Genomic DNA, 26,117 nt, shown 5'->3' with positions numbered 1-26,117 from the left:
AAGATTTCTGGTAGCTGCTGATAACTATTTTTACTGTTCCATCTGAAAAGGACATATTAAACAACTTATTTAGGAAACAGTGACCTTATTCACAAACCCGCGAAGCCCAAGGTTCAGAAAACTCATGTCCTCCCAGATATGGTTTCAATCCTACTTGCAGACTGGAAGATGGATGTCTTTAAAAAATATTTTTTTTTCCTACACAGATGAGAGGCAAACTGCCCTGTTAGAAAGCTACTACATGTACAGTCTCCTAACTGATATGAAGAGGGTTTTCTCAAAATGACAACTGCCATGACAGGTGTTGTGAAGATAAAAGTCATGGGACTTTGGCAAAGAGGAGCAGTGCCATTGATTTCATGACAAAGCAGAATGAGTGGATATATACGAAGCAGTTTTAATAGAGGAGACAGTAGGCTACATTCCTTTTTTTTTTTTTTTTTTTTACAAAAGCTCATATACTAATTTTATTTCTCCATGATAAATTTCCCTCATTTCATTTATTTTTAATTTTTTAAACACTTCATTGAGGTATGATTGACATACAAAAGGTTGTACATATTTAATGTATACAACTTGATTAGTTTTATAGATAAGTACCATGTTTCCCTGAAAATAAGCCCTCCCCATACAATAAGCCTTAGCAGGATTTCTAAGCATTTGTGCAATAGAAGCCCTACCCCTAAATTAAGCCCTAGTGACGGGCGTGGCTACGCAGCGCATCTGCACAACCCATGCGTGTCGTCAGTAAAGAAGACGAGCAGCCCTTCTCATCTGCCCCATGAGAGCTCTATGGCTCGACAGGAGAGATCGGGGCCGGTGGTTCTGAAGGAAACAGAGTTGCAAAGACATTCAGGATGGAATTCGGGGTTTGGAGAGTTAGGATGATGTTCCAGAAGAAAACGACTTAACTGTATTTGAATAAATGTAGATTGTTGTACTGTACTTAAAAAAAAAAAATAACACATCCCCTGGAAATAAGCCCTAGGGTGTCTTCTTGAGGAAAAATAAATATAAGACCCTGTCTTATTTTCGGGGAAACACAGTATACATCCCCATCACCATCACCACCATCTAGGCCATCAACCTCTCCATCACCTTCAAAAGTTCCCTCCCACTTTCTTATTGGTTATTATTTTTTGTGATGAGAACACTTAAGATCTATTCTCTTAGCAATTTCCTAAGTACACAACACAGTATTGTAGGCCCCACACTGTACGGTAGATCTCGAGGACTAAATTCATCTTGTATAACTGAAATTTTGCACCCTGTGACTAATACCTCCCTGTTTCCACCTCCTCTGCCCCAGCCCCTGGCTACCAGCATTTCACTCTCCACTTCTTTAAGTTTGACTATTTTAGATCCATCATCCCTTCACATCGCTGCTTTGTCAAGTTTTCCTTAAAACAGAAACAAAACAAAAAATCTTCATCATCTCACGCTTTTTTTTTTTTTTTTTTTTTTTTTTTTTTGCAGATCTTACAACTACTCATTTTCTACTAATGCAATCTCAGCATTCTGAGCTGGCTTTCAAGGCCCTTTAAGAACATGAACTCAGATATCAGAACGTTGATGTTTCGAATCTTGGTTTTGCTATGTGTTAACTGTATGGCTCAGGCAAGTTACTTAAATATATGGTATTTAAATCTTCCTTGTCTGTAAAATGAACATATAGTAATGGTGTCCGTTTCATGGGGCCATGAAGAGAATTCAACAAACAAATAAGTGAAAAGACTTTGGAATGCTGCCTGTCAAATGGTAATTTCCGAATTAACTTTAACTCTTATTGCTATGGTCCGAATGTTCGTGGTCCCCCAAAATTCATAGGTTGAAACCTAATAACCAATTTGTAATGATATTAGGCAGTAGGATTTGGGAAGTGATTAGATCATGAGTGTGGAGCCCTCATAAATGGGATTAGAGACCATATTAAAAGAGGTCCCAGTGTGGGTACCTCTCATGCCCTTGAGGACACAGTGAAAAAGCACAATTCTATGAAGCAGGAAATGAGCCCTCACCAGACACCGAATCTGACGGCGCCTTGATCTTGGACTTCCCAGCCTCTAGAACCATAAGAAATAAATGTCTATTGTTTACAAGCCACCCAGTTTATGGGATTTTGTTATAGCAGCCCAAATGGACTAAGACAACTATAATCAAAATAATATTTTTTTTCTAGTGATATGGGTATATAAGGAATGGTTTTATTTATTTATTTATTTTTTATTAGAGATGGCTAGAGGATACAGGAATGGTTTTAAAACAAGCAATAATCAGCCAATTTTTCCCGTTAAGTACGATAAAAACTAAATCCTATGATTCTTTCTATTCACATTCAAAAAGCAAATACAAACCAAGAATCATCAATAAAAACCATCCACCTTCCAGTGTGACGACTTTAATGTATACTCTTAATATACTTTTAAAATTAATTTTCAGATTTTGGTTTACTCTGGAAAGAAGAAGGAAGGCAGCGCCACGAAATTAGACAAAATTACAAAAGATTTTTGGAAAAGCACCACAGAAATAAGACTTCCTGCCTCATAATTCGGTTGGAAACAGTGTTAACATATTTTATTACTGAATTTTCATTTCTGAAATACAAAACCCAACTCACTTTTCACATCTTACCAAGTCAGAATTTATTGTAAACTAAAATAAGATTATAACTATAAACAAAGAAATCCTGAGCTGTGATTTTATGCATCAATTCTATTTCTGGAAATTTTTTGCTGTTTCCCTGAAAACACTAGATATTCCAGAGAAAAAGTGAGGAGTAAACACTATTGCTAATGCCAGGTAGCATATTGACTTTAATCATTAAACGTCTCACCAGTAATCGACTTGATAGTTTCACTTGATACTGTTTGCCCAATCAAGTCATATTGAACTAAGCTGGAAGATTCCTTTGGAACTTCAACTGATTTCTCAGGGCCTTTTGTCCAGGTATAGATCATCTCACTCTTTGGATATGCATCTGCATGAGAGCACAGAACTTGGTTAGAGTCGGTTTTCCTTTTTCACCCACGTTGGTGGTGCGCACTTAAGAAAAACAGTACATGTTCAAGAAATACAGGATAGATACCAACAATGTTCATTATGACTTATTCAAACACGTTCAAGATTCGGAAAACTGTAGAGATTAAATAAACAGTCTTGCAACTCAACAGGATTTACTGCTTTTATGCCAAAAAAAAATCGGAGGAGGAGAGACGGAAACCGAGGCATCTGAAATGCTACATGTGCACCAGTGCACTTGGATGTTTCCACGTTAATAGCATAAGTAGCTGGGAGGCAGACGCACTACACCCCATAGCAGTGCCGTTAAACCCCTAATTCTTCCACTTCTAATTCACTCCCAGGGCTTGACCAATACTGACTTCTACCCTAATGCAGCTCTGCTGTTTAGAAACGTACCAGAGGCTGCCAGTGATAATACAACCACAAAAGCAAACAAACCCTACTGTTGGGAGAGCTCTCCATTGCAGACTCTGCCTCTAGGCAACACCCACCCCATTCCAGAAAACCATCCTACAGAGACAACTGCTTTGCCCTTTGTGAAGCTCTCCAGGGAATATAATTAAGCAACCAGTTCCCCTACCTTTAAACTCTTACCATCAGGACATTTTTCCTTCCGTCTTTGACAAATTCCTTCCAGTACCAATTTAAGCCTGTTTGCTATTATTGGGCATTCCGTGCAAATGTAGACCAGCTGCTTGCCCACCAGGCCCCGGAGCAGACAGCTTGGCTTATACACAAGTAACTTCAAAAGAACCAAAATAAATTGTGGGTCCCCTAACCGTCCCCCCACTCTCCCACCCCCCAAAAACCTTCCTAAAATGGCTAGAGCACAGCAGGTCTTTGATGGAACTGTTTCATTCTGCAAAAAGAGTTGATATCTAAGAAGACTATCTCTGTAAATGGCCTCGCAAAACAAACTGTAAGACTTGCGTTGTCTTTTAGCATTACACAGTTACGTGTCTGTCGGGGTTTAGCTCCAGAAATATATTCCTACTTCATTAACCCTTTAAAGCCCCCTGTATACTACGTTCTTGTCTATGATATTGTAGACCAGGTAGCCTTTTCTTGGCCACCTTACCTTGCTAGAATAGCCTTCGAAGTTCTTCCCTGGGTTTCTCATTCCTCTGAATCGTAAACAAGAGCTAAATAGTGCTATTTTCTCCCTTTTCCAAAGTACTTAAGAATCCTCACTTGCTGGGTATGAAGTGTCTCTTTTGAATTCTCAATCGGAAAGCGCCAGCTTCCAAGACGTGGTATCTTTACTCCATGAGAGCAAGCCCTGACCGAGCCCCAGCTATGTTCACTCTCACGGAAGAATGTCTTCTACGAGACGTAGAGGGAAGTAGGGGGTGGAAAGGACTTTCTCTCTAGAGAAGAACTATCTTGGGTGAAATTTAAGGGATTGCAACACAAAATGGATCTTTATCTCTGGCCCCAATGAGATCACCCTCTTCTATGTATTTTTCTGCGTCTTTCCTCCCTCACTGAATCATTGGTCAGTGAACAAATGGCTCTCTCCGGCCTCGAGTGAGCCCACTGAATGTCGTGATTACTGGGGGTTATAAAAAGAACGGCGACTGCCGCGTCTCATTAAGTTAAGCAGCCAGCGAGGATCACAGCGTGCAGCAGCTTCACAATCAGTGCCGCTGAGAATCTGAAGCAATAGTAAAAGCCAGCGTCTATTTTTGGTAGATTCTGATTGAATTGAAAATTTGAAAGGCAGACCTTAGAAAGGCAATCACATTTTGCTTCCATCTCAGAGAAGGGAGCTTGGAGGAAAAAAGGAATCTTCTTATCTTCTTTCCTAGCCATTCATCCCATCCTCTGGCCTTCATCTCAGCAAAATTTCCCAAACACACACGTTTGCACACACACTTTCTCTTCTAGTATTATCCTCGGCTAACCCCCTCCCCCTCCCTCCTTGCTTGTGCTTGTGCTATTATTGCTCCAACTCTTCCGCTCCAGCCTCTCTTCCACCCGTTCTCCATAGAAAAGTGAAGTGACGAAACGTCAATCAAAGCAAGCCATGCCCTTTTTTTTTTTTTGCAAAAACCCTCCTGAAGGCTTCCCGCCGCTTTTAGACAGAACCCAAACTCCTTAACGTGGTCTCTATAGGGAGCTACAATTATCTGAGACCACATCTCTTACTATGCTCGGGCCGTGTTTCACCCACTTTCAGCTTCTGTTATTTTAACCCATTCCACAGTGGTCGGGAAGCCCTGAACTTTCTTTGGACTTTTTCCAAGCCTGCTATAAAAGGACTCTACTTGCAACAGAAACTGTTCAATGACACATATATATCATTTGTACTTTCCATGTCACACTATCAACATGCAGAGTTCAGGGGTCCCCTAAATTTCACCAGTGATTGTCCACCAATTAATTATGTCCCAAACCACCTAGAGTCCAGGGGTCCTCAAACTTTCTAAACAGGGGGCCAAGTTCACTGTCCCTCAGACCGTTGGAGGGCCGGAGTATAGTTTAAGAAAAAACTATGAGCAAATTCCTATGCACACCGCACATATCTTATTTTGAAGAAAAAAAAAAAAAACGGGCAAAAACACCCGCATGTGGCCCACGGGCCGTAGTTTGAGGACGCCTGATCTAGACTCTCTGTATAAACAGGCTTTTGGGTATTTTTTTTTTTGTGGGTGGGGAGGGGGAGAGGGTAGTTTTTTATTTGTTTTAAAATATAAATTAATAAACATTCCCCTAAGGTTCAAACCTCAACCGTTTTTGTCACGAACAATGATTTAAATGTCGGACTATGAAAAATATTATGCATATATATATATATATATATGAGCTTACTGAGGCCAGCATAAATTCTAACAACATTTGTGTCACAACTTACAACTCCCAAATTTCAAAGGACACGCGTGCCCGTCCATGGGAAAATCCACCAATCTCATGGGACACTCCGCACTTATGGTGAGTCTAGGATGACAAAAAAAAAAAATGCGATTAAATCAATCTTTTCTCAAAAAATAACTTTATAGATTCTAAAATGGGAAGGCAGGGAGGAAAGGACAGGAGCGAGGGAGGGAGGGATGGAAGGAGAAAGAGAAGAAAGGATTACAATGGGAGAAGGACAAAAAGAAAAACGAAATGGCTACCTCATTGTGTATAAAATAGTGCCATTTCTCATGATTCTGAAAAGCTTATTTGGGGCCGTCATGTTGTGTGAGACGGATTTCTTCCCGTTCCTGAAGAAAGTGTCAGGCGTCCACACTTTCGTTACCATCATATTGTTCAGTCTCAAAATTTCAATGGGGCCATCGTACTTCAGTCTCTTGTCAATCCATGTCTGTCTGAAGAACACATCCATTGTGTATTCCTAGGGAGATTAGTTTGAGATACGTTCGAGTCACAAATGACTAGACACAAGCGTGCAGCAATAAAGCATTAAGTTCCAGTCTCTTTTCCACTCACAAAAAAAGACAACCCTAAAAAAATTAATAGGACCAGAAATGATCTTAAATTAACGGGGCAAAGAGATTCTCAGCAATCAGAGTATGTTATGTCCATCCTAAAAAAAAAAAAAAAAAAACCTTCATATTCTACATTCATAAGATAAATAAATTACCACATGTATTAATCATTTAAGAATAAATTACTGTAATTTAATAAAACTGCCAGCACCAGGTAACTGCAGTTGTGTTTTACTTGAGACCAGATAGCAAAAATCAGTTAAGGTGTAACAAACATCATGGTCCAACTAACCATAAAATTGTAGGCTTTTTTTTTTTTTTAAAAAAGACAAAGTAAAATTTGTAAAAGATAAATTTCATTTTCACAAAGTTTTTAAAAATTAGTCAAATAACCCAAGAGTTTCAATCACTAGGAGCTCTGAGTCAAGGGAAAAAGTAAAGTAGGTTCTTTGTCGTACAAACTAAATATATTGAATGTAAGATAGCACAACTGAGTGCATAGATGCTTCTTGACCCGGTGAATGGTTTCCTAAGCTCTTTAAGAAAGCATGAGAGAGGCCGGGGCAGGCGGATGGCTCAAGGTCAGGAGTTCGAAACCAGCCTGAGCAAGAGCGAGACCCCCATCTCTACTATAAATAGAAAAAATTAATTGGACAACTAAAAATATACAGAAAAAATTAGCTGGGCATGGTGGCGCATGCCTGTAGTCCCAGCTACTAGGGAGGCTGAGGCAGGAGGATCGCTTGAGCCCAGGAGTTTGAGGTTGCTGTGAGCTAGGCTTGACGCCACGGCACTCTAGCCTGGGCAAGAGAGTGAGACTTTGTGAAAGAAAGAAAGAAAGAAAGAAAGAGAGAAAGAGAGAAAGAGAGAAAGAGAGAAAGAGAGAGGGAGAGAGGGAGAGAGGGACGGAGGGAGGGAGGGAGGGAGGGAGGGAGGGAGGGAAAGGTGGATGGGCAACAGGAGATTGGATCAACATGAAATACTAAATGCAATTAAGACTATGATACAGTATATACAATTAGTGAGTACCAAGACTAACAAAAAAAGAAAGAAAGAAAGAAAGAGAGAAAGAAAGAAAGAAAGAAAGAAAGAAAGAAAGAAAGAAAGAAAGAAAGAAAGAAAGAAAGAAAGAAAGAAAGAAAGAGAAAGAAAGAAAAAAAGCAAGCAAGCATGAGAGGCAGGGAAAGGTGGATGGGCAACAAGAGATTGGATCAACATGAAATACTAAATGCAATTAAGACTAAGATACAGTATATACAATTAGTGTGTACCAAGACTAATTATAATTGCTATTTTTTTTTCCTCCACGATAGTTTCCAGAAAGGAAAAAAGCAAAAACAAAAACCTATACACAAGGCTGTGCTATGGGACCAGCAACAAGAACGTTCTTCTCTTTGTTGAGAATGACGCCAAGTCAACAGATACTCAAGTGTTGAAGATGAAATCCAAATTCAATGTCTTACTCTTTGAACACCCTTAAGTTTAATTAGGCCATTCTTTGGCTTTCCAGCGTTGTGTGGCTGACAAAAAATAAATAAATAAATAAATAAATATTCATTGCTGTCTTTTCTGCCTGTTCTCTTCAAGCCTCAAAGAGTGGATTAAATTTCCCAAACACCTACCATTTCAACATCAGAAACAGGTCCAAAACTGGTGACGTATATATCTGTTTTCACTTCCGTAACAGGACCTAGTAAGTGTGAAGTAAATAAGTGTGAAAAAATAATTACCAGTTTTACAGGCTGGGAGGGTTTGATAATTAAAGAGTAAATACAGGTATGACATATCATGTTTTTACAAGCATCTTAAGTTTCCAAGGAGATAATGAATCTCTACCAAAAAAAATATATATATATATATTATATATATATATAGACCAACGCACAACAAAACCAGAAAACGACGTCTACTTACGGGCAGAAAAGAAACCCCGATTACTTACCAGAAACCTTGTTTCGTCAAGGATCCATCTCCCCTGGGAACTGTTACAACAAGCAATGCAGAGGCACGAAATCTTTTAACCTTTGTGATTTTTTTTTTTTTATAGTCCATCATCTAATGGGTCTCTCTATAAAGAAGGGAGCTATTAAAAAAGAGGAAATGTTGTGGCCAGGAGCAAACAGGAGAAAAACCATAATGTTTGTAAGGAATTTGTCTTGGGAGAGTTGAGGATACTGGCAAACAACTTTAAAAAAAAAAAAAATGATTCTTGTCATCTTTAACAATAGCCACAACATCCACTGGTGATTAGGATGGGAGACAAACACCCTACAAGTCACACCTGTCATGCTCTGCCACCCACAGCTGTGCGATTTGGGCATGTCATTTCGTCCCTTAAGAGCACTGGCTGCTCATATCAGGTAAGATTTTGATAGGGATCAAATGGAATTGCTGAAATGAGATGCTGAGCACAGTGACTCTCTCTCATGAAGACACTCATTCCATGGGAGTTTCCCTTTTGCTTCTCATAATGGCCTTTATTCACACTCTTTGCAACGTCTGAGGAAGACTGGTTCCCAGGGAAGTACTTCAGGCATTTTTGGCAGATGAGAAGAAAGGTGGAAGCAATAATGTCAACAGGACTGACACAGATTCTTGACAAAGGATTACAATCGGGGCTTAACACAATCCGAGTTGGGCGCATAATGCTTAAAATCAGGAATTCAGGAGTTCAAACTTGGTTCTAACGTCTAGTTGTATGACCTGGCCCGAGTCACAAGTCCTCAGAGGTAAAGATTTTTAAGGAATATTCACTGAAACAATGCATGTCAATAAATCACCTGTCCCGGTTTCCAGAACATAAGGTGTTCGATAATGATAGTAGTTGTTATTATAGATAATATAGGATTTTACTACTCACAAAACTACAAAAATTGTTGCTCCCTTGTACATCATTTCCTTAAACAATAGTTTATAGCACTGTATGGCCAGGGGCTAGACACTCCATAACCGGAAAGAGCAACATCTCCTATGAAGATAAAATAATCTCTCTTGGACGCTCATTGGGAAATTGGATTTATGCCAAAAAAGATAAAGAGCCGTTGGTGGCACTTCCTGCCCTAGAGCTAAAGGAATCCTCATAAAAAATGAATCCAAATGTTTCTTACTCTAAAGAATGTAGAGCCACATGAAGAAAGATAGCTTGAGGGAAAACGAGAAAGTTCTTTATTGAATAAGCATCCTAAGAAAAACATAGCCTTTGGCAGTACAGTGAGAGAAAAAGTCTATAATAAGGCCGATGTAGCATGAGTATTAATTTTTGAAAAAAAAACTACATCTTTGGAGAGCAGAAAAGTGAATTAAATTTTTATTTGAATGAGAAATTGGAAACAACACCAAAACGGTGGTAATAAGCTCATTAAAGCCAAATTATTCCAGGAATAGTTAGGTAATCCAGGAAGCAGGAAATTTGTGTTGAACCCTAGAAGATGGCGATTTCACTCAAATAGGTCCAAGAGTGGGAGAAATCACTATGTTAGCTTCGTGAAAGCAATTGTAAAAGTATTAATAAGCAGTAACAAGGTCCCGGGGGCGGTGGCTCACGCCTGTCATCCTAGCACTCTGGGAGGCCGAGGCGGGAGGATGGCTCAAGGTCAGGAGTTTGAGACCAGCCTGAGCAAGAGCGAGGCCCCATCTCTACTAAAAAAGTAGACACAAATTAATCAACCAGCTAAAAATATATAGAAAAAATTAGCTGGGCATGGTGGCGCGTGCCTGTAGTCCCAGCTACTAGGGGGAGGCTGAGGCAGGAGGATCGCTTGAGCCCAGGAGTTTGAGGTTGCTGTGAGCTAGGCTGACGCCACGGCACTCACTCTAGCCTGGGCAACAGAGTGAGACTCTGTCTCAAAAAAATAAAATAAAATAAAAAATAAAAAGCAGAAACATTATGTCATTGCAAGTCAGGGCAAGGGGAGATAAATTATTGAGAACAATTAAGATTGGTTACATGTGGACAACTAGACTATTTCATGAGATATTTAAGAAATCAAAAGTTACTTTGAAGGTCAGTTCTGGGCAGTGGTTCCCAAACTTTACATCAGAATCACTTGGAGGGTTTGTTAAAGCACAAATTGCTGGACCTCAAACCCAAATATGCTGATTTTTTATTAGTCATAAAGTGGGGCCAGACAGTTTGCACAGTTTCTAACAAGGTCCTAGGTGACTCTGTTGACAACTTTAGTTGACAGTGTTCATCTGTTTCCTAGAACAGGATTTACCACACTGTGTCCTACAAAATATTAATACCATTGGTATTCCAAGAGAGTGGGAGGAGTTTAGGAGAGGGGGAATTAGGCCAACGATATTTTTCTTTAAAACTTTATTTTAAGGTGTGGGTTACATGCTAATCGTGATGGGTATAACGATTCCATGATAATAACAACAATTTTCAAATTTTTACATAATATGATTCTATCTGAATCAAGGAAACTATCACGAGAACAAACAGACAATGATTCTTGAAAAATGTTTTGTGCTCAGAATTATAACCTCAGTCTTTGTTGGTGATGATATTCAGTATTTGCCTTATATAACTGCATGAATCTTTAAGATTGAGTAAGATTCTAAAAACAGGTGTTTGGTAAAGAGATTTCATTGGGACGGACATTCAGTAAACATGCAATGAATGAGCACAGCTGTGTGCCAGGTTCCATGCTAGATTCTGATACCACAGTGGTAAACAGTTCCCTGACTCAGGAGTTAACATGCTTTCGGGACAGTCAGAGTATAAATGCAGTACCGTGTTTCCCCGAAAATAAGACCTACCCATAAAATAAACCCTAGCAGGATTTCTAAGCATGTGCGCAATAGAAGCCCTACCCCGAAAATCAGCCCTAGTGATGGGCGTGGCTATGAAAATCAGCCCTAGTGATGGGCGTGGCTATGAAAAATCAGCCCTAGTGATGGGCGTGGCTATGAAAATAAGCCCTAGTGGTGGGCGTGGCTATGAAAATAACCCCTAGTGACAGGTGTGGCTGCGCAGCACATCTGCACAACCCATGCGTGTCCTCGCGGAGCGGGAAAGAACACGAGCAGCCCTTCTCATCCGCCCCGTGAGAGCTCTAGTGCTCCACAGGAGAGATCGGGGCCGGTGGTTCTAAAGGAAACAGAGTCGCAAGACATTCAGGATGGGATTCAGGGTTTGGAGAGTGAGGATGATGTTCCAGAAGAAGACGACTTCACTCTATTTGAATCAATGGAGATGGTTGTACCGTAGTTTAAAAAAATAACACATCCCCTGAAAAAATCCCTAGGGCAGGGGTCCTCCAACTTTTTAAACAGGGGGCCAGTTCACTGTCCCTCAGACTGCTGGAGGGCTGGACTATAGTTTAAAAAAAACTATGAACAAATTCCTATGCATTTTGCACATATCTTTTTGAAGTAAAAAAAAAAATGGGCAAAAACACCGGCATGTGGCCCATGGGCCGTAGTTTGAGGACACATGCCCTAAGGTGTCTTCTTTAGGAAAAATAAATTTAAGACCCTGTCTTATTTTTGGGGAAACATGGTAGTAAAAAATAAATCAAGTGACAGAATGCTATCTTTTCTTTTCTTTTCTTTTCTTTTCTTTTCTTTTCTTTTCTTTTCTTTTCTTTTCTTTTCCTTTCTTTTCGAGACAGAGTCTTGCTTTGTTGCCCAGGCTAGAGTGAGTGCCGTGGCGTCAGCCTAGCTCACAGTAACCTCCAACTCCTGGGTTCAAGCTATCCTCCTGCCTCAGCCTCCCGAGTAGCTGGGACTAGAGTCATGCGCCACCATGCCCGGCTAATTTTTTCAGTATATATTAGTTGGCAAATTAATTTATTTCTATTTATAGTAGAGACAGGGGTCTCACTCTTGCTCAGGCCGGTTTTGAACTCCTGACCTCCAGCGATCCTCCTGCCTTGGCCTCCCAGAGTGCCAGGATGACAGGCGTGAGCCACCACACCCGGCCCAGAATGCTATCATTTCTAACAGGAAAAAAACTGGCAAGTCTACTCTCCACTGTGGTCTGAGCTGCTTCCTCAAAGCAGCGACTCTTAAACCAAAACTTAAAGGGTGAGCACCAGCCCTTGGAAGAGCCGAAGAACTGGATTCCAGGCAGAAAGAACTGAATGGGGAAACAGTCAGAGGCAGGAACAAGGCTTAGTGCGTTCAAAGACTAGAAAAGAGGCCAGTGGGGCTGACGCAAAGCAAAGGAGAGAGAGAGAGGATAATAATAAGAAATGAAAGCCACAAAACCAGAATGAAAACCAGGGTACGGGGGACAAAACATCTACCCCTGAGTCCATGTTATAAAAAGTAGCATCTTTTAAGAGACATATTTATAATATATGTTATTATGGTGACTGTTGTTAAAATTATGTGGAAATGGATTTATAGAAAAAAGATGGGAACATGCATAAAGAAGTATTACAGACTAATTTACATTTCCCCAAAATCAATATGGTGAAGTCCTAACTCTCAATACTTTGGGATGTGACTGTATTTGAAAACAGGATCTTTAAGGGATAATTAAGTTAAAAAAGAGGTCATTAGCATGGGCCCTAATCCAATACAACTGGTCTCCTTATAAGAAGAAACAACAGTGATCTAGCACCTCGTGTATTTTCCTGGGTAGAGCTGGAACCCATTCTACTGAGTGAAGTATCTCAAGAATGGAAAAACAAGCACCCCATGTACTCACCAGCAAATTGGTATTAACAGATCAACACCTAAGTGGACACATAGGAATAACATTTATTGGGTGTCGGGCAGGTGGGAGGGGGGAGGAGGGGATGGGTGTATACAAACACAATGAGTGAGATGTGCAACGTTTGGGGAATGGACACGCTTGAAGCTCTTACTCAAGGGGAGAGGGAGGACGTGGGCAATATACGTAACCTTAACACTTGTACCTCCATAATACGCTAAAATAAAAAAAATAAATAAAAAAAGAAGAAATTAGGACTCAGACACACACATAGGGAAGACCATGTGAAGGCAGAGAGACAACAGCCATCCACAAACCAAGGAGAGAGGGCTCAGAAGACACTAAACTTGCCAGCGCTTTGATTGGCCTCTGGAATTGTGAAAAAAATAAATCTTTTGCGATTAGACCACCCAGTCCGCGGTGCTTTATTACGGCAGCCCTTGCAAGCGAACAGGGAGGTTAGCTATTTTTTCCTGTGTTCTCTCCCCGAGTTTGCATCCCCTGATGTTTAGATTGGTTCTGTCTTTGCTTGTAGACTGTGGCAAGAAGTTTGAGTCACATCCCCAGATCATCGGGGGGGCCACTGAGGGTTTGAAGTAAGGGGATCATATGATTGGATTATTATCATTATTATTATTTTGTGAAACCAAAATGGCAGTTACATGGACGGTATATTACGGGGAGGCAGGAGTAGAAGAAGGGCTCTTGCAAGAGGCTGCCATAGTAGCCCAGGTGGGAGACCAGGACAGTGGCCCCGACTAGGTGCATGGCAGTGAGGATGAAGGTCAGATCAAGGAGGTATATGTACAACTGCTAACGGGGGATGGGTGTTTTCCAAAGAACGATAAACAGAGATATAATAGTCACTATTTATCGAAGGTCTACTACGAGCCAAGCAAGCTACTAGGCCCTTCCCACATGGTATTTCGTTTAACCTTCGCAATCACCCTCAAAAGTGCTATGATCATGAAAATTTTTTATGGATTTAACCCCTGGGCTCACAGAGCTTCAATACTGTATACCAGAGCCAGAATTCTAATCCACTTGCATTGATCTCCAAAGTGTGTTCTAGCTTTGCTACACTGTATTGTATCATAAAATAATCAATCACTTAAACAATATGGAATCTTATATATAGTATATAACATGCTATATATACCTACATCTCCTATTTTGTTCATGAGTAGTTCATGAAGTATGTGCCTGTAGCTTTTTTTTTTTTTATGGCTTTGCTTCTTTTCTTATTACAACCTGCCTGAGTCTGTCCTTTTACCTTTAATAGCAAACACAAAACCTTAATCCTTTTTGAAGTCCCAAACTAGCATAGTGCTTTGTACATATTAGGTGCTGAATAAACTACGTGTTTCATTGAGATCTTAATATCATCCCAATAGTGATTTTAAAACCCGTCAAAAGGAAAAAAAATCAATGTGATTCATTTGCTACAACAGTTAAGCTAAAAATATTTCTCAATTAAATCGGAAACTATGTCTAATTTATATTTGTGTCTTCTCCCAGAAGCAATCCCGGGCCTTAAATGTAGAAGGTTTCTGATAAATCAGTTGCCAATGAATAATGGCCACTATTCAATTAAGAACAATTCTTAGAGACGCTTCCTCTAATACTACTGTTTTAAATGCTCAAATCGACCTTAATAAAAGCATAATTACATAGAAACCACCTAATTTTGAACTTGGAAGTTTTACCCATAATTTTATATGCATTGGTGTAACACCAAAAAGACATGTTTTATATGCTTTGCATGACAATCGAAGACATCCATTACTCTGGTAATAGAGAAATGGTTTTTAATCACCCAAATATGATGACATTCTATAAGGCAAACAAGATGATTTTCGACAGTCTTTGAAAGCAAGAGCCAAGACCAGCAAGATCAGATTTGGAGAAGTGCTCCCATTTAGTTAATGAATCTAACTTGCTGGGAAAGTGCAAAGATAATTAACAATGTATCAGATAATTTCCCACTGTTTCCTTTAGCAGTATAGAGCTAGTTAAAGTGTGGTATCACTTTTCAATTTCATCTCCAATAATGTTGTACAATTTGCTGTTACATAAGAGAGACCTAAGGTGTCTTGCTGATCTTGAAACTAGTCAATCCTTGTTTTCCACATTTTCTCCCCACTTAAGGAAATATCTCTAATTCTCCATCCACATACAAAATGCATCCACCTACATCTTACAAAACACTAGTGGTGTATCCCCAAAAATGAGGAGACTTAAAGTACTCAAGAGGTACAACAATAACAACAAGGAATCTTAAGTGAAATATACAAAGAAATCTATAAGTTTGCTTGTCGTTTACAAATGCGGAAATACTAGACTTCCTGAATATAAAACAAAGACAACAGATATCTATTGGTATCACTAAGAAAGCAGAAAACACTACAGAATTCTAGACGGTTGTTTAATTTAGAAGACATTAAAGATTAGTGCCTCCTGTATTACATAATCTTCCCATCAATCCTAGTCTACTTTGTAAATAATTAAGCTATCAAATCGGTAAGAAAAGCACAAACAACAACAGCGATAATAAATTATGGGCAAAAGATGAAAACAATCGATTCAGGGAAAGGAAATTCTTGTAGTCAATAATGATTTGAAAAGATGCTCAATCATATTGGAGCATAATAGACATCACAAAATGTCAAATCATTTCACAATAGAACACCATTTTGAGAAATACCAATTTTATATATATTCTCTCTCTCTATATATATATATATATATTCATACATGTATGTGTATATACTCATTGCTAAAGAGGGTATGTGCATTCTGAATCTCATGTTCATTATAAATTTCACACGGGAGTTTGATTTTGTAAACTCACCATGAAAAATACTTTGGCATTATCTTGTCAAGCTGAACTCCTACTTACACTAAGATCCAGAAAAATTTATTCCTTGATATATATGCAAAAAAAAAAAAAAAAAAAAACCCTCTTGCACATTTACAGCAGGAAATTTGGGCCAGGATATTCACAGCACCACAATCTTGGAAACAAGCAAAAAGTCTACTGCCAACAGAGCAGATGAATAAGCTGATTCCTATGCAATGGGAATATCACATAACAGTCAAAATGAATGATCGATCGCAATAGGCAACAATAGGAATAGGAATCTCAGCAATACGTAATTAAGGAAAAAAGCATCAGAGGATTATAGATAGCAAGTTCAAAATAATTAAACATTTTAAATGTACTTTAAAAAACAGAGACGACCTAAAATAACATTAAAGGAAAGCTAAAAAAAAAATAATTTTGAAAGAACTCAGAATGGTGGTTCACTTGGGTGAGGAAAATAGGAACATAGGATGGGGAAGACCACATAGCAGAATAAAAGTTGTTGTCAAGCTCCTGTACTTTTTGCCGGTTGATGATTTAACTAGTGTGTTTATTATATTTTAATAAATGAACGAACAGATGGACATATAAAAAGAAGGTTATGCTTGGGCCAATAAGGAGAGTGTGTCATAAACCAAGGATTAATAATCCAGATTTCAATTCTGTGTACCTGAGGTTTATTGGAAGAAATACATTAAAAAGCCTAGAGTATACAGCAGGTGATGTTTAATGATACACAAAGGCAAGCTGATGACTTTCTCATCTATAGTAGAAGTATTCTAACAACCCAGGGAAGTATTAATTAAACATCCACCAATTTACTAATATTTCATGATCTGGATTTTACAGTACCTATTTCATGAAACACCAAATGCATTTTGCACATCCTTACCCTAAAGAAAATGTAACTATATGATAGTGCCAGTACATTTTTTTTTCTTCTGCCTTTTTCTTTTTATAAACCAATAGCATAAGAAAGTAAATCTGTGTTTTAGATTCCATATTCTCTTGTTTTCTCAAGGGCATCCTTCCTTCAGTTATCTCTCTCCTCCATTCTAGAGTTGTGTTTTTTTTTGTTTTTTTTTTTTTTTGAGACAGAGTCTCACTTTGTTACTCAGGCTAGAGTGAGTGCCGTGGCGTCAGCCTAGCTCACAGCAACCTCAAACTCCTGGGCTCAAGCGATTCTGCTGCCTCAGCCTCCCGAGTAGCTGGGACTACAGGCATGCACCACCATGCCCGGCTAATTTTTTCTATATATATTAGTTGGCCAATTAATTTCTTTCTGTTTATAGTAGAGACGGGGTCTCGCTCTTGCTCAGGCTGGTTTTGAACTCCTGACCTTGAGCAATCCGCCCGCCTCGGCCTCCCAGAGAGCTAGGATTACAGGCGTGAGCCACGGCGCCCGGCCTCTCCTCCATTCTAATATTAAATTTCCCTCTAGATTATGCCCAATAGTTCACAAACACGATATAGTCTAATCTTTAAAAAATGCAGCCTCGCCTCTTTCTCCCCTTCTATATTTAAACTTCTGAAAAGAAACTATACAGACTGCCTCTAACTCTTCCCTTCCTATCTACCCCCTTACCCACCATAATTTGGTTTCATGATCAGGACCCACACTTCCTTTTGTCAATACTATCAGCTCTTCCCTGTCTCTAGCATTGTTCTCACCAACTGGAAAACTAATTTTATTTCTCCCATCTTTAAACAAGCTTTCTTGATTTGACTTCCTACCATCTACCGTCCCATTTCTATTCTTGCTTGTACAAATGCTCAGGGAAAAAAAAAAAAAACTTCTCCCGTTCTCTCCTGAACATACCTAATTACACTTCCATATACTCAGCATGTCACCAAAACACTGCTCTTGTCAAAATCATTGAGGATGTACTCATTGCTAAATCTAGTGGTCAAATTAAAGTTCTTACCTTTTTTAATCTGTCAGGAGTATTTGACTTAATCAATCCTTTCTCCTCTTTGAAATGCTCTTTTCTTTTCTTCTCTTTTCTCCTTTCCTTTCTTCTCTTTTCTTTTTTCCTTTCCTTCTTTCCTTCTTTCCTTCCTTCCTTCTTTCTTTCTTTCTTTCTTTCTTTCTTTCTTTCTTTCTTTCTTTCTTTCTTTCTTTCTTTCTTTCTTTCTTTCTTTCTTTCTTTTTCTTTCTTAGCACCTTTTGCTTTACTTACACTTACTCCCTTGCTTTTTCTGCTACTTCAGTCTTTGTGGAACAGAAATTCTTCCTCCCCTCACCCCACTTCTCAACACTGGAGACATCAGCACTCAATATTTGTACGTGTTCTCTACCACCTTTAATTCCCCTGGCAGTCTTTTTAGTCTTATGGCCTTAAATACCACGTATATTGGCATACCGATCATCCGGAACCCCAAGCGCACCTCTACCTGGCATCTAAAAGCCATCTCAAACGTACCACACTCACATACAAAATTTTTTTAGCCACGCCTCTAGTCTGCAACTGCCACAGTCTTGACATCTCTAATTTTTTCCAGGTCTTCAAGTCAGAAACTCTGTTGTCAGCACTGACACCTCCCTTCCTCTCACATCTCACATTTTAGCTGTCATCTGTTGACTTTAAGTCCAAAAAAAAAAAAAATTAGCCAGAAGGCAACCATTTCTTATACATTTACAAACGTCTCTGCCACCAGGTTGGTCAAAGCGTCCATCACCTCTGGCCTGGTAGGTTGCGGAAAACATCTCTGCGTTTGCCCTTGCCTCTCACTGCCCATTCTCAACACAGCCGCCCAGGTGGGTCTTGTAAAATTAGTCAGTGCAGATCTTGCCCCTGCTAAAACCCGTTCCAAACACTTCTGAATTGACTCTGAGCAAAAAGCAAAGTCCTGGTGAACACCCCCGCCCTTTGAGCACCATAGTGATAATCAGTCAGTACCAATGTGACGGGGAGTACACGTGGAGCCTGTGTTTCTGATCTTGTGTCGCCTCACTTTGGATAATGGGCTCAAGCTCAACCCAGGATAATAACATAAGCGGTGCTAGCTCACTGTCATTTCTTAGAATGGAGTAATATCCCATTGTAAACATATACCAAATTTTCTGACATAAAAATAAAATAAATAAATCTGTATCAAAGCAAAAAAAAAAAAAAAAGCAAAGTCCTTACCAGCCTGCAGAGCTTTATACAACCTTGTTCTCTTATCACACTGACCCCTTCTTTCTTTCGCCTCTTATCAGATTGACCCTTTCCTCAGCCCTGCTAAACTTTACTGCAACCACGCTGACATTCCTGCTTAACATGTTTGCACTTGGAGTTCCTTCTCCCCTGAAGACCCTACCCAAAACGTGGCTCATGCTCTTACCCGCCTACGACAAGTTTTCAAATATTATCTTCTTCCTGAAGTCTTCCCTGTGTACCCTAGTGAAAACTGCAACCTCCTCCCCGGCTTCATATTACTCCACGGCATTGCATCGAAGTCTGGCACACTCTACATCTTACTTATTTCTGTTGCTTATTTTCTGTCTCTTCCACTAAAGCGTGAGCTCGTGAGAGCCGGGAATGGTGCAGTCCTCCATAACTTTAAATAGTACCACCCTTGCCCAGTTTCTCAAAATAGAAATCTTTGAGGACTCATTTTTTTTTATTTTTCCCTTTTTTTTTAACCATCCATATCAAGTCGATCACCAATTCTTTGTCAAATTTAACCTCCAAAAAAAACCATAAATCCCACTTTTATCTGTCTTCACTACATCCACCACTTTATTCCAAGCAGACATCAACTTAATAAATAGAGCCAGAAAGAAAGAAAGAACGAGTTTCTGCACTGGTCTCCTTGCTTTCAATATTGCCCCATTTCCTTTCCTAAGCCTTTCTTTATGCAGCAAGCAGACAGAACATACTACAGTCTAAGTTATACCATGCCATTCCCTCTACCTAGAAAATGCCAGTGGCTACCAGATCCACTAAGGGAATAATCTAAGTTCCTTTATAGGATCCCCAAAAGCTTGCATGGCCTGGCCTCCTCTTACCATCCCAACCTAATCCCATCACATTCTTCCTCTTGCTTCCTTACTACAGGCACACTGGACTCCTTTCACTGTCTAAATCATACTAATCTATTATCTACCTTCAGATTTTCATACTTGCTTTTATTGTTCTGCCCGAGAATAACTTTTCTCTTACCCTTTCAAAGCCTGGCACCTTTAGGTCTCGGCTTAGAAGACTTCCTTGTTCACCAAATCTGAGATAGATCCCTCACCAAACATTTTTCTCTCTCTCAGCATGCTGTTAGTTTGTCTAATAGTTATTCTCATTTAATTATTTGGTTATTTGTTTCTTTGTTACTTTTATCTCTCTACGCCAACTATAAAATCTTTGAGGGTCTGTGTCAGATCACAAACTAACATTGTTCCGGACACATAGTAGTCTCTTGATACATGTTGGTTTAACAAATGAATGAATGAATGGAACAGATTAGAAGAGAATGAAGCTCTACCTCTATATTGCCCTGTGGACTTGCAGTGTTCATCTATATAGTTTTCAAAATATATCCTCTGTTGACATTCAATTAATAAAGCTAGCAAATGATACATAAATTTAATTCTTAAGTTGGGATACAGCTCTTTCAAAAACATTGCAAGGACAATTTGATATGTGTGGGGGAAATATTCCAACTTAACACAAATGTAGACAACTTTCCATGTTTTCCTCACCATTTCAAAATGTTATAAAGGGTTTAGAATAATAGTTATTTCACTCCTTTAAGGGAAATGTAGCTTTGCTTACTTTAAAGACCTACTTTGCTTATTCACGAGGAGATTATATTCAGGAAAATTTGACTCTCGGTCAACAGCAAGAAAGCCTCAGCAGTAAAATAGCAACAGACCAGCTGCCTGATTAAGGGTTTAAAGATTGGGGTGTGAGTTGTAACCTTATCCATCACTAGCTTGTAGGGTTCTTGGATAGTTCGTTGGAACTATTCCCAGCCCCTTTCTCTAACAGAGGAATGATGCCTGCCTTGCTTATTACCTCTTTGCATTTTTGTGATCATCTTAGCAAATAATGTAATGTGAGAATGTCTTCAACACGACAGAGGACTCCACTAATGTGAAGTCCTCCTACGTTGGTGAACCACTTTACAAAATTGACTCTAATGCTTCATTCTCCTTGTGGAGAGGTTATGGGAGGCGATTCAAAGCAATCCTCTATATCTGGAATATTTATTATTACAGATCATATGGCTCAGAAGACTGACATGCAATAAAGGCTGTGTAACCCTTCAATAAATAGAAAAGGGGTAAGGACAGGCTTCCTAAGCTACCTCCTGGTGGTTTAGTCCATACCTTAGCTATGCGTCTTTAAGAAGGCGTATAATGGTTTTGCGAGTGGGCAAGAACAAGGGGGAATTATTTTCAAGCTCTTTCTGGAAGGGTTCACTTATGTGTCACTTATTAAATACGAGCAGGTGCAAGCTGCTTTAGAATGATAGAAACTGATTTGCCAGAGACAAAAAGAACTACATCCTTTCAGAAGTCCCAATCCACCTTCTCCCAACGTGTTTTCCTCCTTCTCTTCTCACCTTGCCCCCTTTTCTTCTCCAATGGGAGAATGTGGGAGACAGGAGAGGAGATCCTAGAGGGATGAAAAAAAAAAAAAAAGAGAGAGAGAACCATTTCAGTTCCTTTTATTTCCCTATCACAAGCTGTGCTGCTGAGTTAAAAATATGTAATTTAGTTCCCAAATCTATTTCAACCCCTGCCTGGCCTACTGAGCAATCACAAACCATCCAATTTCAATTCAGATCTTTGCTTTTAGCTTTATTCTAAATGGAACACAGCAAAGTTGTATAAACAGATATAAAGTAAACGCTCCACAAAGAGCAGAAGTAGGATTAAAGGAACCAGGAAGGAGAGCCATATGTATACATATTTATAGTGTACTGGTCAAAATCCGGATTGTTTTCATTTCATTTTTAAAATGCCAAACTTTCCACAAAGTATAAAATGTCATAGAAGGGATCAAACTTGTGGCACCCAAGAGTCTGTGCTAATAATGAGTTTTCTCGCTATTTTCGGTGGTTACAAGTTCACAACTTCATGTAAACAGATAACACATTTTTCTGCAGGTGAGAATTACTATGCCTCTTGTCGCATTTTGGAATACTACGCATTTATAGAGAATGACCCACTTCTAAAAAATGAATCACGTCTACCACAAATATTTACGAGTAGAGAAAAAAAAACAACAATAACAACAACAAAAAAACCCACATTATACTACTTGGTAAATGTTTAAATAATTAGTTAACTCCTAACACTCAGAGTAAACTTAATTCAACCCTTTCCCATAAAGCTATAAAAGTATCTCCAGGTGGGAGATGCAGATCACTTGGCAGTACAACTGCCAAGATGATAAATAATGTCCTTGAGACATTTAGTAGTAGTGCAGTTAACCAAAACCCAGTCCTAGCTTCCATTGAGTGCTTTCACTTATCTTATTGTGTATATATTGTTTGGGAAAGAGCAGATAGTAAAAAGGATCCGTCTACAATGGACCTCTTCTTCCTCTTGAGTTACAACTTGCATTATGACCAGCTGGGCATATATTATTTTAACTTTCCACATTTAATAACACAACCATGCAGTTTCAGTTTTATAACTTTTCACTGTCATCTATGTTCAGACACATCAGTTCCCTAATGCATATTTAAACTACATGTGATTTGATACTTGGGTTATTTCTTTTTTTTTTTTTTTCCTCCCTTGAAACGCCAGGTTTAAACCCTTGGCGGGCAGATGAAATCCTCTTTTTTGTTGATATGACATGGTCTTAAATGGTGCCGCACCATCCGAAACATTCTCCACAAGACTATTTTTGATCTAAAGTCACAATTTCCCAGTCATTTAGGAAGGAGCAGTGCCTTGACAAGTGATTCACTTCTGTGGTGAAGTCTCTCTTCAGATGTACATGAAGGCAAGTGAAGTGCAGGCAACCTATCCCTGGAGGGGCAATGTGAAAAAAGAGCCAGGAGGAACTGGTCCTTCTGGATCACTGTGGACAGGCAAAGACCGAATTAACACCCCCAGTGAATGGCTTCCCAGAACCTTCTAGATAAAATCCAGGAAAAAAAAGACGGTTTGGAATTCAGAAGACCTGACTGATCCCAGCCTATCATTGATACGCTATGTGCCCCTGTACAAATCACTTTCCCCTTTGAGTCCCCAGTGTCTTCCTTCATTTGTTAAATGAGAAGGAACAAGGCTAGACAGCCTCCAAAGAATCATCTGGCTCTACTCCACCCAACTCTGTTTCATCTCCACCGATTCTAATCTGGGCCCACACTCCTCCCACCCCCTGTCTCATGCTGTCCTTTCTCCATTGCCCAACGTCACATCTTCCTCTAAACACCCTCAGTAGGGAGCATCCAGTCCCGCCGTGCTTCTAACATTCGATACCGATCACATGGGCATCTGCTACCATCCGCGTCTGCCGCGGGTCTTTTAAAACTGCACAACCTGACTTGGGTCCACACCCGTCCCCTTTGCCACTTTGGACCCATTACTCAAACCATGCATTGTCCATTTTTTCGCTGCAAAAGGAAGATGCCAGTGGCTTCCTTTTAGGGTTGCGGTGAGGGTTCACCATAGGGGATGCCGGTAAAGTGCCTGGTATGTGTGATTATTGTGGTTACCGCTACTAGCATATAATGAGTTCCTCCTCGAAAACAGAGTCTCTGTCTTGTTCCTACTCATTCGTGGAAGGGTAACTAGCACGTGTGTGGGAAACTGACAGGGACGTTGAGGCCAGAAGATGGGGGGCCCATCCCACGAGTGGGACCCTAGCAAGTCACTCTCGTCCTCGCTGAATTGGACTGAGACAGGCTGTTTGGGGTTAAGAATCGTTATCTCAGGATTTCTGCGACGAACCTTACCTAGTGGGTAGCCAAAGCTTGCCACACACAGATCCTCATTACACATGCAAAGGAAACATGAATATGAAAAAGAACAACCACACCGTTAAACGGATCTGCCTCTATTAAGCCCTTTATAACTATTCTGTTCAAGAAATTAAGAGCTGAAATATACCTCTGACTCCAAAGTCTTAGGAAGGAAGCACATGCCACCTGCCCCCCTCCCACTCCCAGTAGAGAAACCATCCCACTGCAGAAAAGGAAAGGCCCGGGTTCTCCAACTCGGCAGGAGGCTTCTCGTGCCCCAGATTCCTGTCCTAGGTGGAACACCGGGCGCAGGTTTTGGCAGGGAAAGGGACACGACACGTGGGAGGACAGGGGACTTTGGTTCAGCCGCCTCAAGAGCAACCTGCTCTGGGGGAAGCGGGGCCAGGTTCCGGGGAAACTCCATCGTTGGGGGGCAGGGTGGGGGGGACGCAGCGAGCGAGGCCAGGCAACTGAGCCCCCCAAGTTTCCAATTTTGACTCTTCCTCTCCAACCTCCCCCACCCGGCAGGCAATCAGGTCCCGGGAGGTAATTAGTGTGGGGGAGAAGCCAGGCTTCTGAGGGGGCAGGGAGATGGGAAAGTACGAGTGGGGGCGGCATTCTTGTCACAGGTCTCAGCAAGAGAGGAGGGGTGGGGGTGGGGTGGGGGCAAGAGGGAGAGAGGGAGGGGGAGAGAGAGAGAATATTTTCATTTTTGCACGTGAGGCGTACCTAATGCTATTCCCACAGACAGACAGACAGACCGAGGGAGACGGACAGACAGGACGACACACACGGTGCCCGTTTGAAATCGTTGCGTACCCCCAAATCCAGGGCGCAGCCTGTTGTCATAGCCATCGAGCAAACTGTCCAGGATGCGGGTGAAATTCTCCGGGCACAATTTCTCCTCCTTCGGGTTCTGTCCTGGGGATTCGTTTAGACTGCAAGCGCACAAAACGGGGGCGGAGGGGGTTATTTTAGGAACCGCTCAGAGGACAGGTGGGAAAAAACGGGTCTTCTAGGGAAAAGAGTCGCTCGCCCCTAAGCTGAAGGGGGCCAGGGCTCGGGTGTTGGGGGTGCGAGAGACAGGAAAATAAAAAAAAAAAAAAAAACGGTCAGGAGAAGCGCACCCCGCGCACACGCGCCCCGCTAGCTACCCACACGCTTCTTGCACCCGGGTGGCCCCTAAAAGCGCTGTCCGTGTCTACGCGGGCACAGACCAGCCTTGATCTTACAATGCAGACAGGAGGGTCTGGTTTCCCCCCACCCCCCAGAGAGAGGGGCGGGTGGTCTAAGGGGGGCCCCGGGAGTTGGGGGGTGGCAGCCACTTCTTTCCTCCCGTTCCCCCCCTCCCCCCAGCCCCAGCGCCCCGGAGAACTCACCAAGCCGCCAGGCACAGGAATCGCAGGAGGGCGAAACTGAGCCCGGAGGCCAGCGCGATCGCGGGAACCTTCTTGGCAGAAACCATGTTCGCAGCATGCCATACTTCAGGCCTGTCCCCGTTCCCCGGCTCTCTCGAGGTGCGCAGGGCAGGGAGCGGGCGGAGGGCAGAGCGGCTCCCGCGGCGCGCACGGCGGCTGGCACTCGCCCGCGCCGCGCAGCCGGGCCGCGGTGGGCGTGGGTGCGCGGGCCGGGAGGCGGGCCCTGCCTGCGCTCGCCCCCTCCGCGCCGCGCGGGGGGCGCGGGGCTCGGCTCCCCCTACCCGCTCCGCACCCCGCTCCGCACCCCGGGCTCCGCGCCGCGAGCCTAGCCCAGCGCGCTTCGGGCGCAACTCCGGGCACCAGCGCCACCGGGGTCTGCAGCCCCAGCGCCCCGCCCGCGCCCCGCGTGCCAGCGAGCGCCGGCCCACAGCGGCGCGGGGCCGCCCCCTCTCCCCCTCCCCGGGGCCCCCTCCCTGCGCGGGGACTCGGAGCAGCCAATGGGGCGGCGCGCGCGCTGGGGACCCGAGTCTGTGCGCACGGGTCTCCGGCCGCAGGTGGAGGCAGGGCGGGTGGCTGCGCGCGGGGTCGGGGCGCGGCGGTGGCCGGGACAGCGACCCCAGCCTGGGCAGAAACAGCCGCCGGGACCCTCGCCCCGCAGGTGCGCCCCGGGGGAGGCGGAGAGGGAAAGCTGCGGTTAAAAAAAAAAAAAGAAGATTCTTCCTGGTAACAGGGCTGACAACTCCCGGGACCGGCTGCCACCAAACTGTTGGGAAGCGGACTGGAGCCTCACTCCGTGGTCGCAGCGTTTGCTGAAA

The 26,117-nt window shown here is 41.8% G+C and overlaps 1 protein-coding gene across 1 annotated transcript in view; it reads right to left on the bottom strand.

The window, feature by feature from the left end:
* The window catches only part of GABRA4 (gamma-aminobutyric acid type A receptor subunit alpha4), a 73,228-nt gene extending 47,753 nt beyond the window's left edge, over positions 1-25,475 (bottom strand). The window contains exons 1-6 of the mRNA XM_012743053.3: positions 25,264-25,475; positions 24,704-24,822; positions 8,075-8,142; positions 6,138-6,358; positions 5,876-5,958; positions 2,834-2,977 (exon numbers count right to left, since the gene is read on the bottom strand). Coding sequence (XP_012598507.1) covers positions 2,834-2,977; positions 5,876-5,958; positions 6,138-6,358; positions 8,075-8,142; positions 24,704-24,822; positions 25,264-25,349 — 721 coding nt within the window. The 5' untranslated portion in view covers positions 25,350-25,475. The remainder of the gene's footprint in view (positions 1-2,833; positions 2,978-5,875; positions 5,959-6,137; positions 6,359-8,074; positions 8,143-24,703; positions 24,823-25,263) is intronic.
* Between the last annotated feature and the right edge of the window lie 642 nt (positions 25,476-26,117).

Source organism: Microcebus murinus, chromosome 26 (assembly GCF_040939455.1).
Source record: "Microcebus murinus isolate Inina chromosome 26, M.murinus_Inina_mat1.0, whole genome shotgun sequence".
Taxonomy (NCBI): Eukaryota; Metazoa; Chordata; class Mammalia; order Primates; family Cheirogaleidae; genus Microcebus; species Microcebus murinus.
Note: the sequence above shows the minus strand (reverse complement) of the source record. Positions and strands in the feature narration are given on the sequence as shown.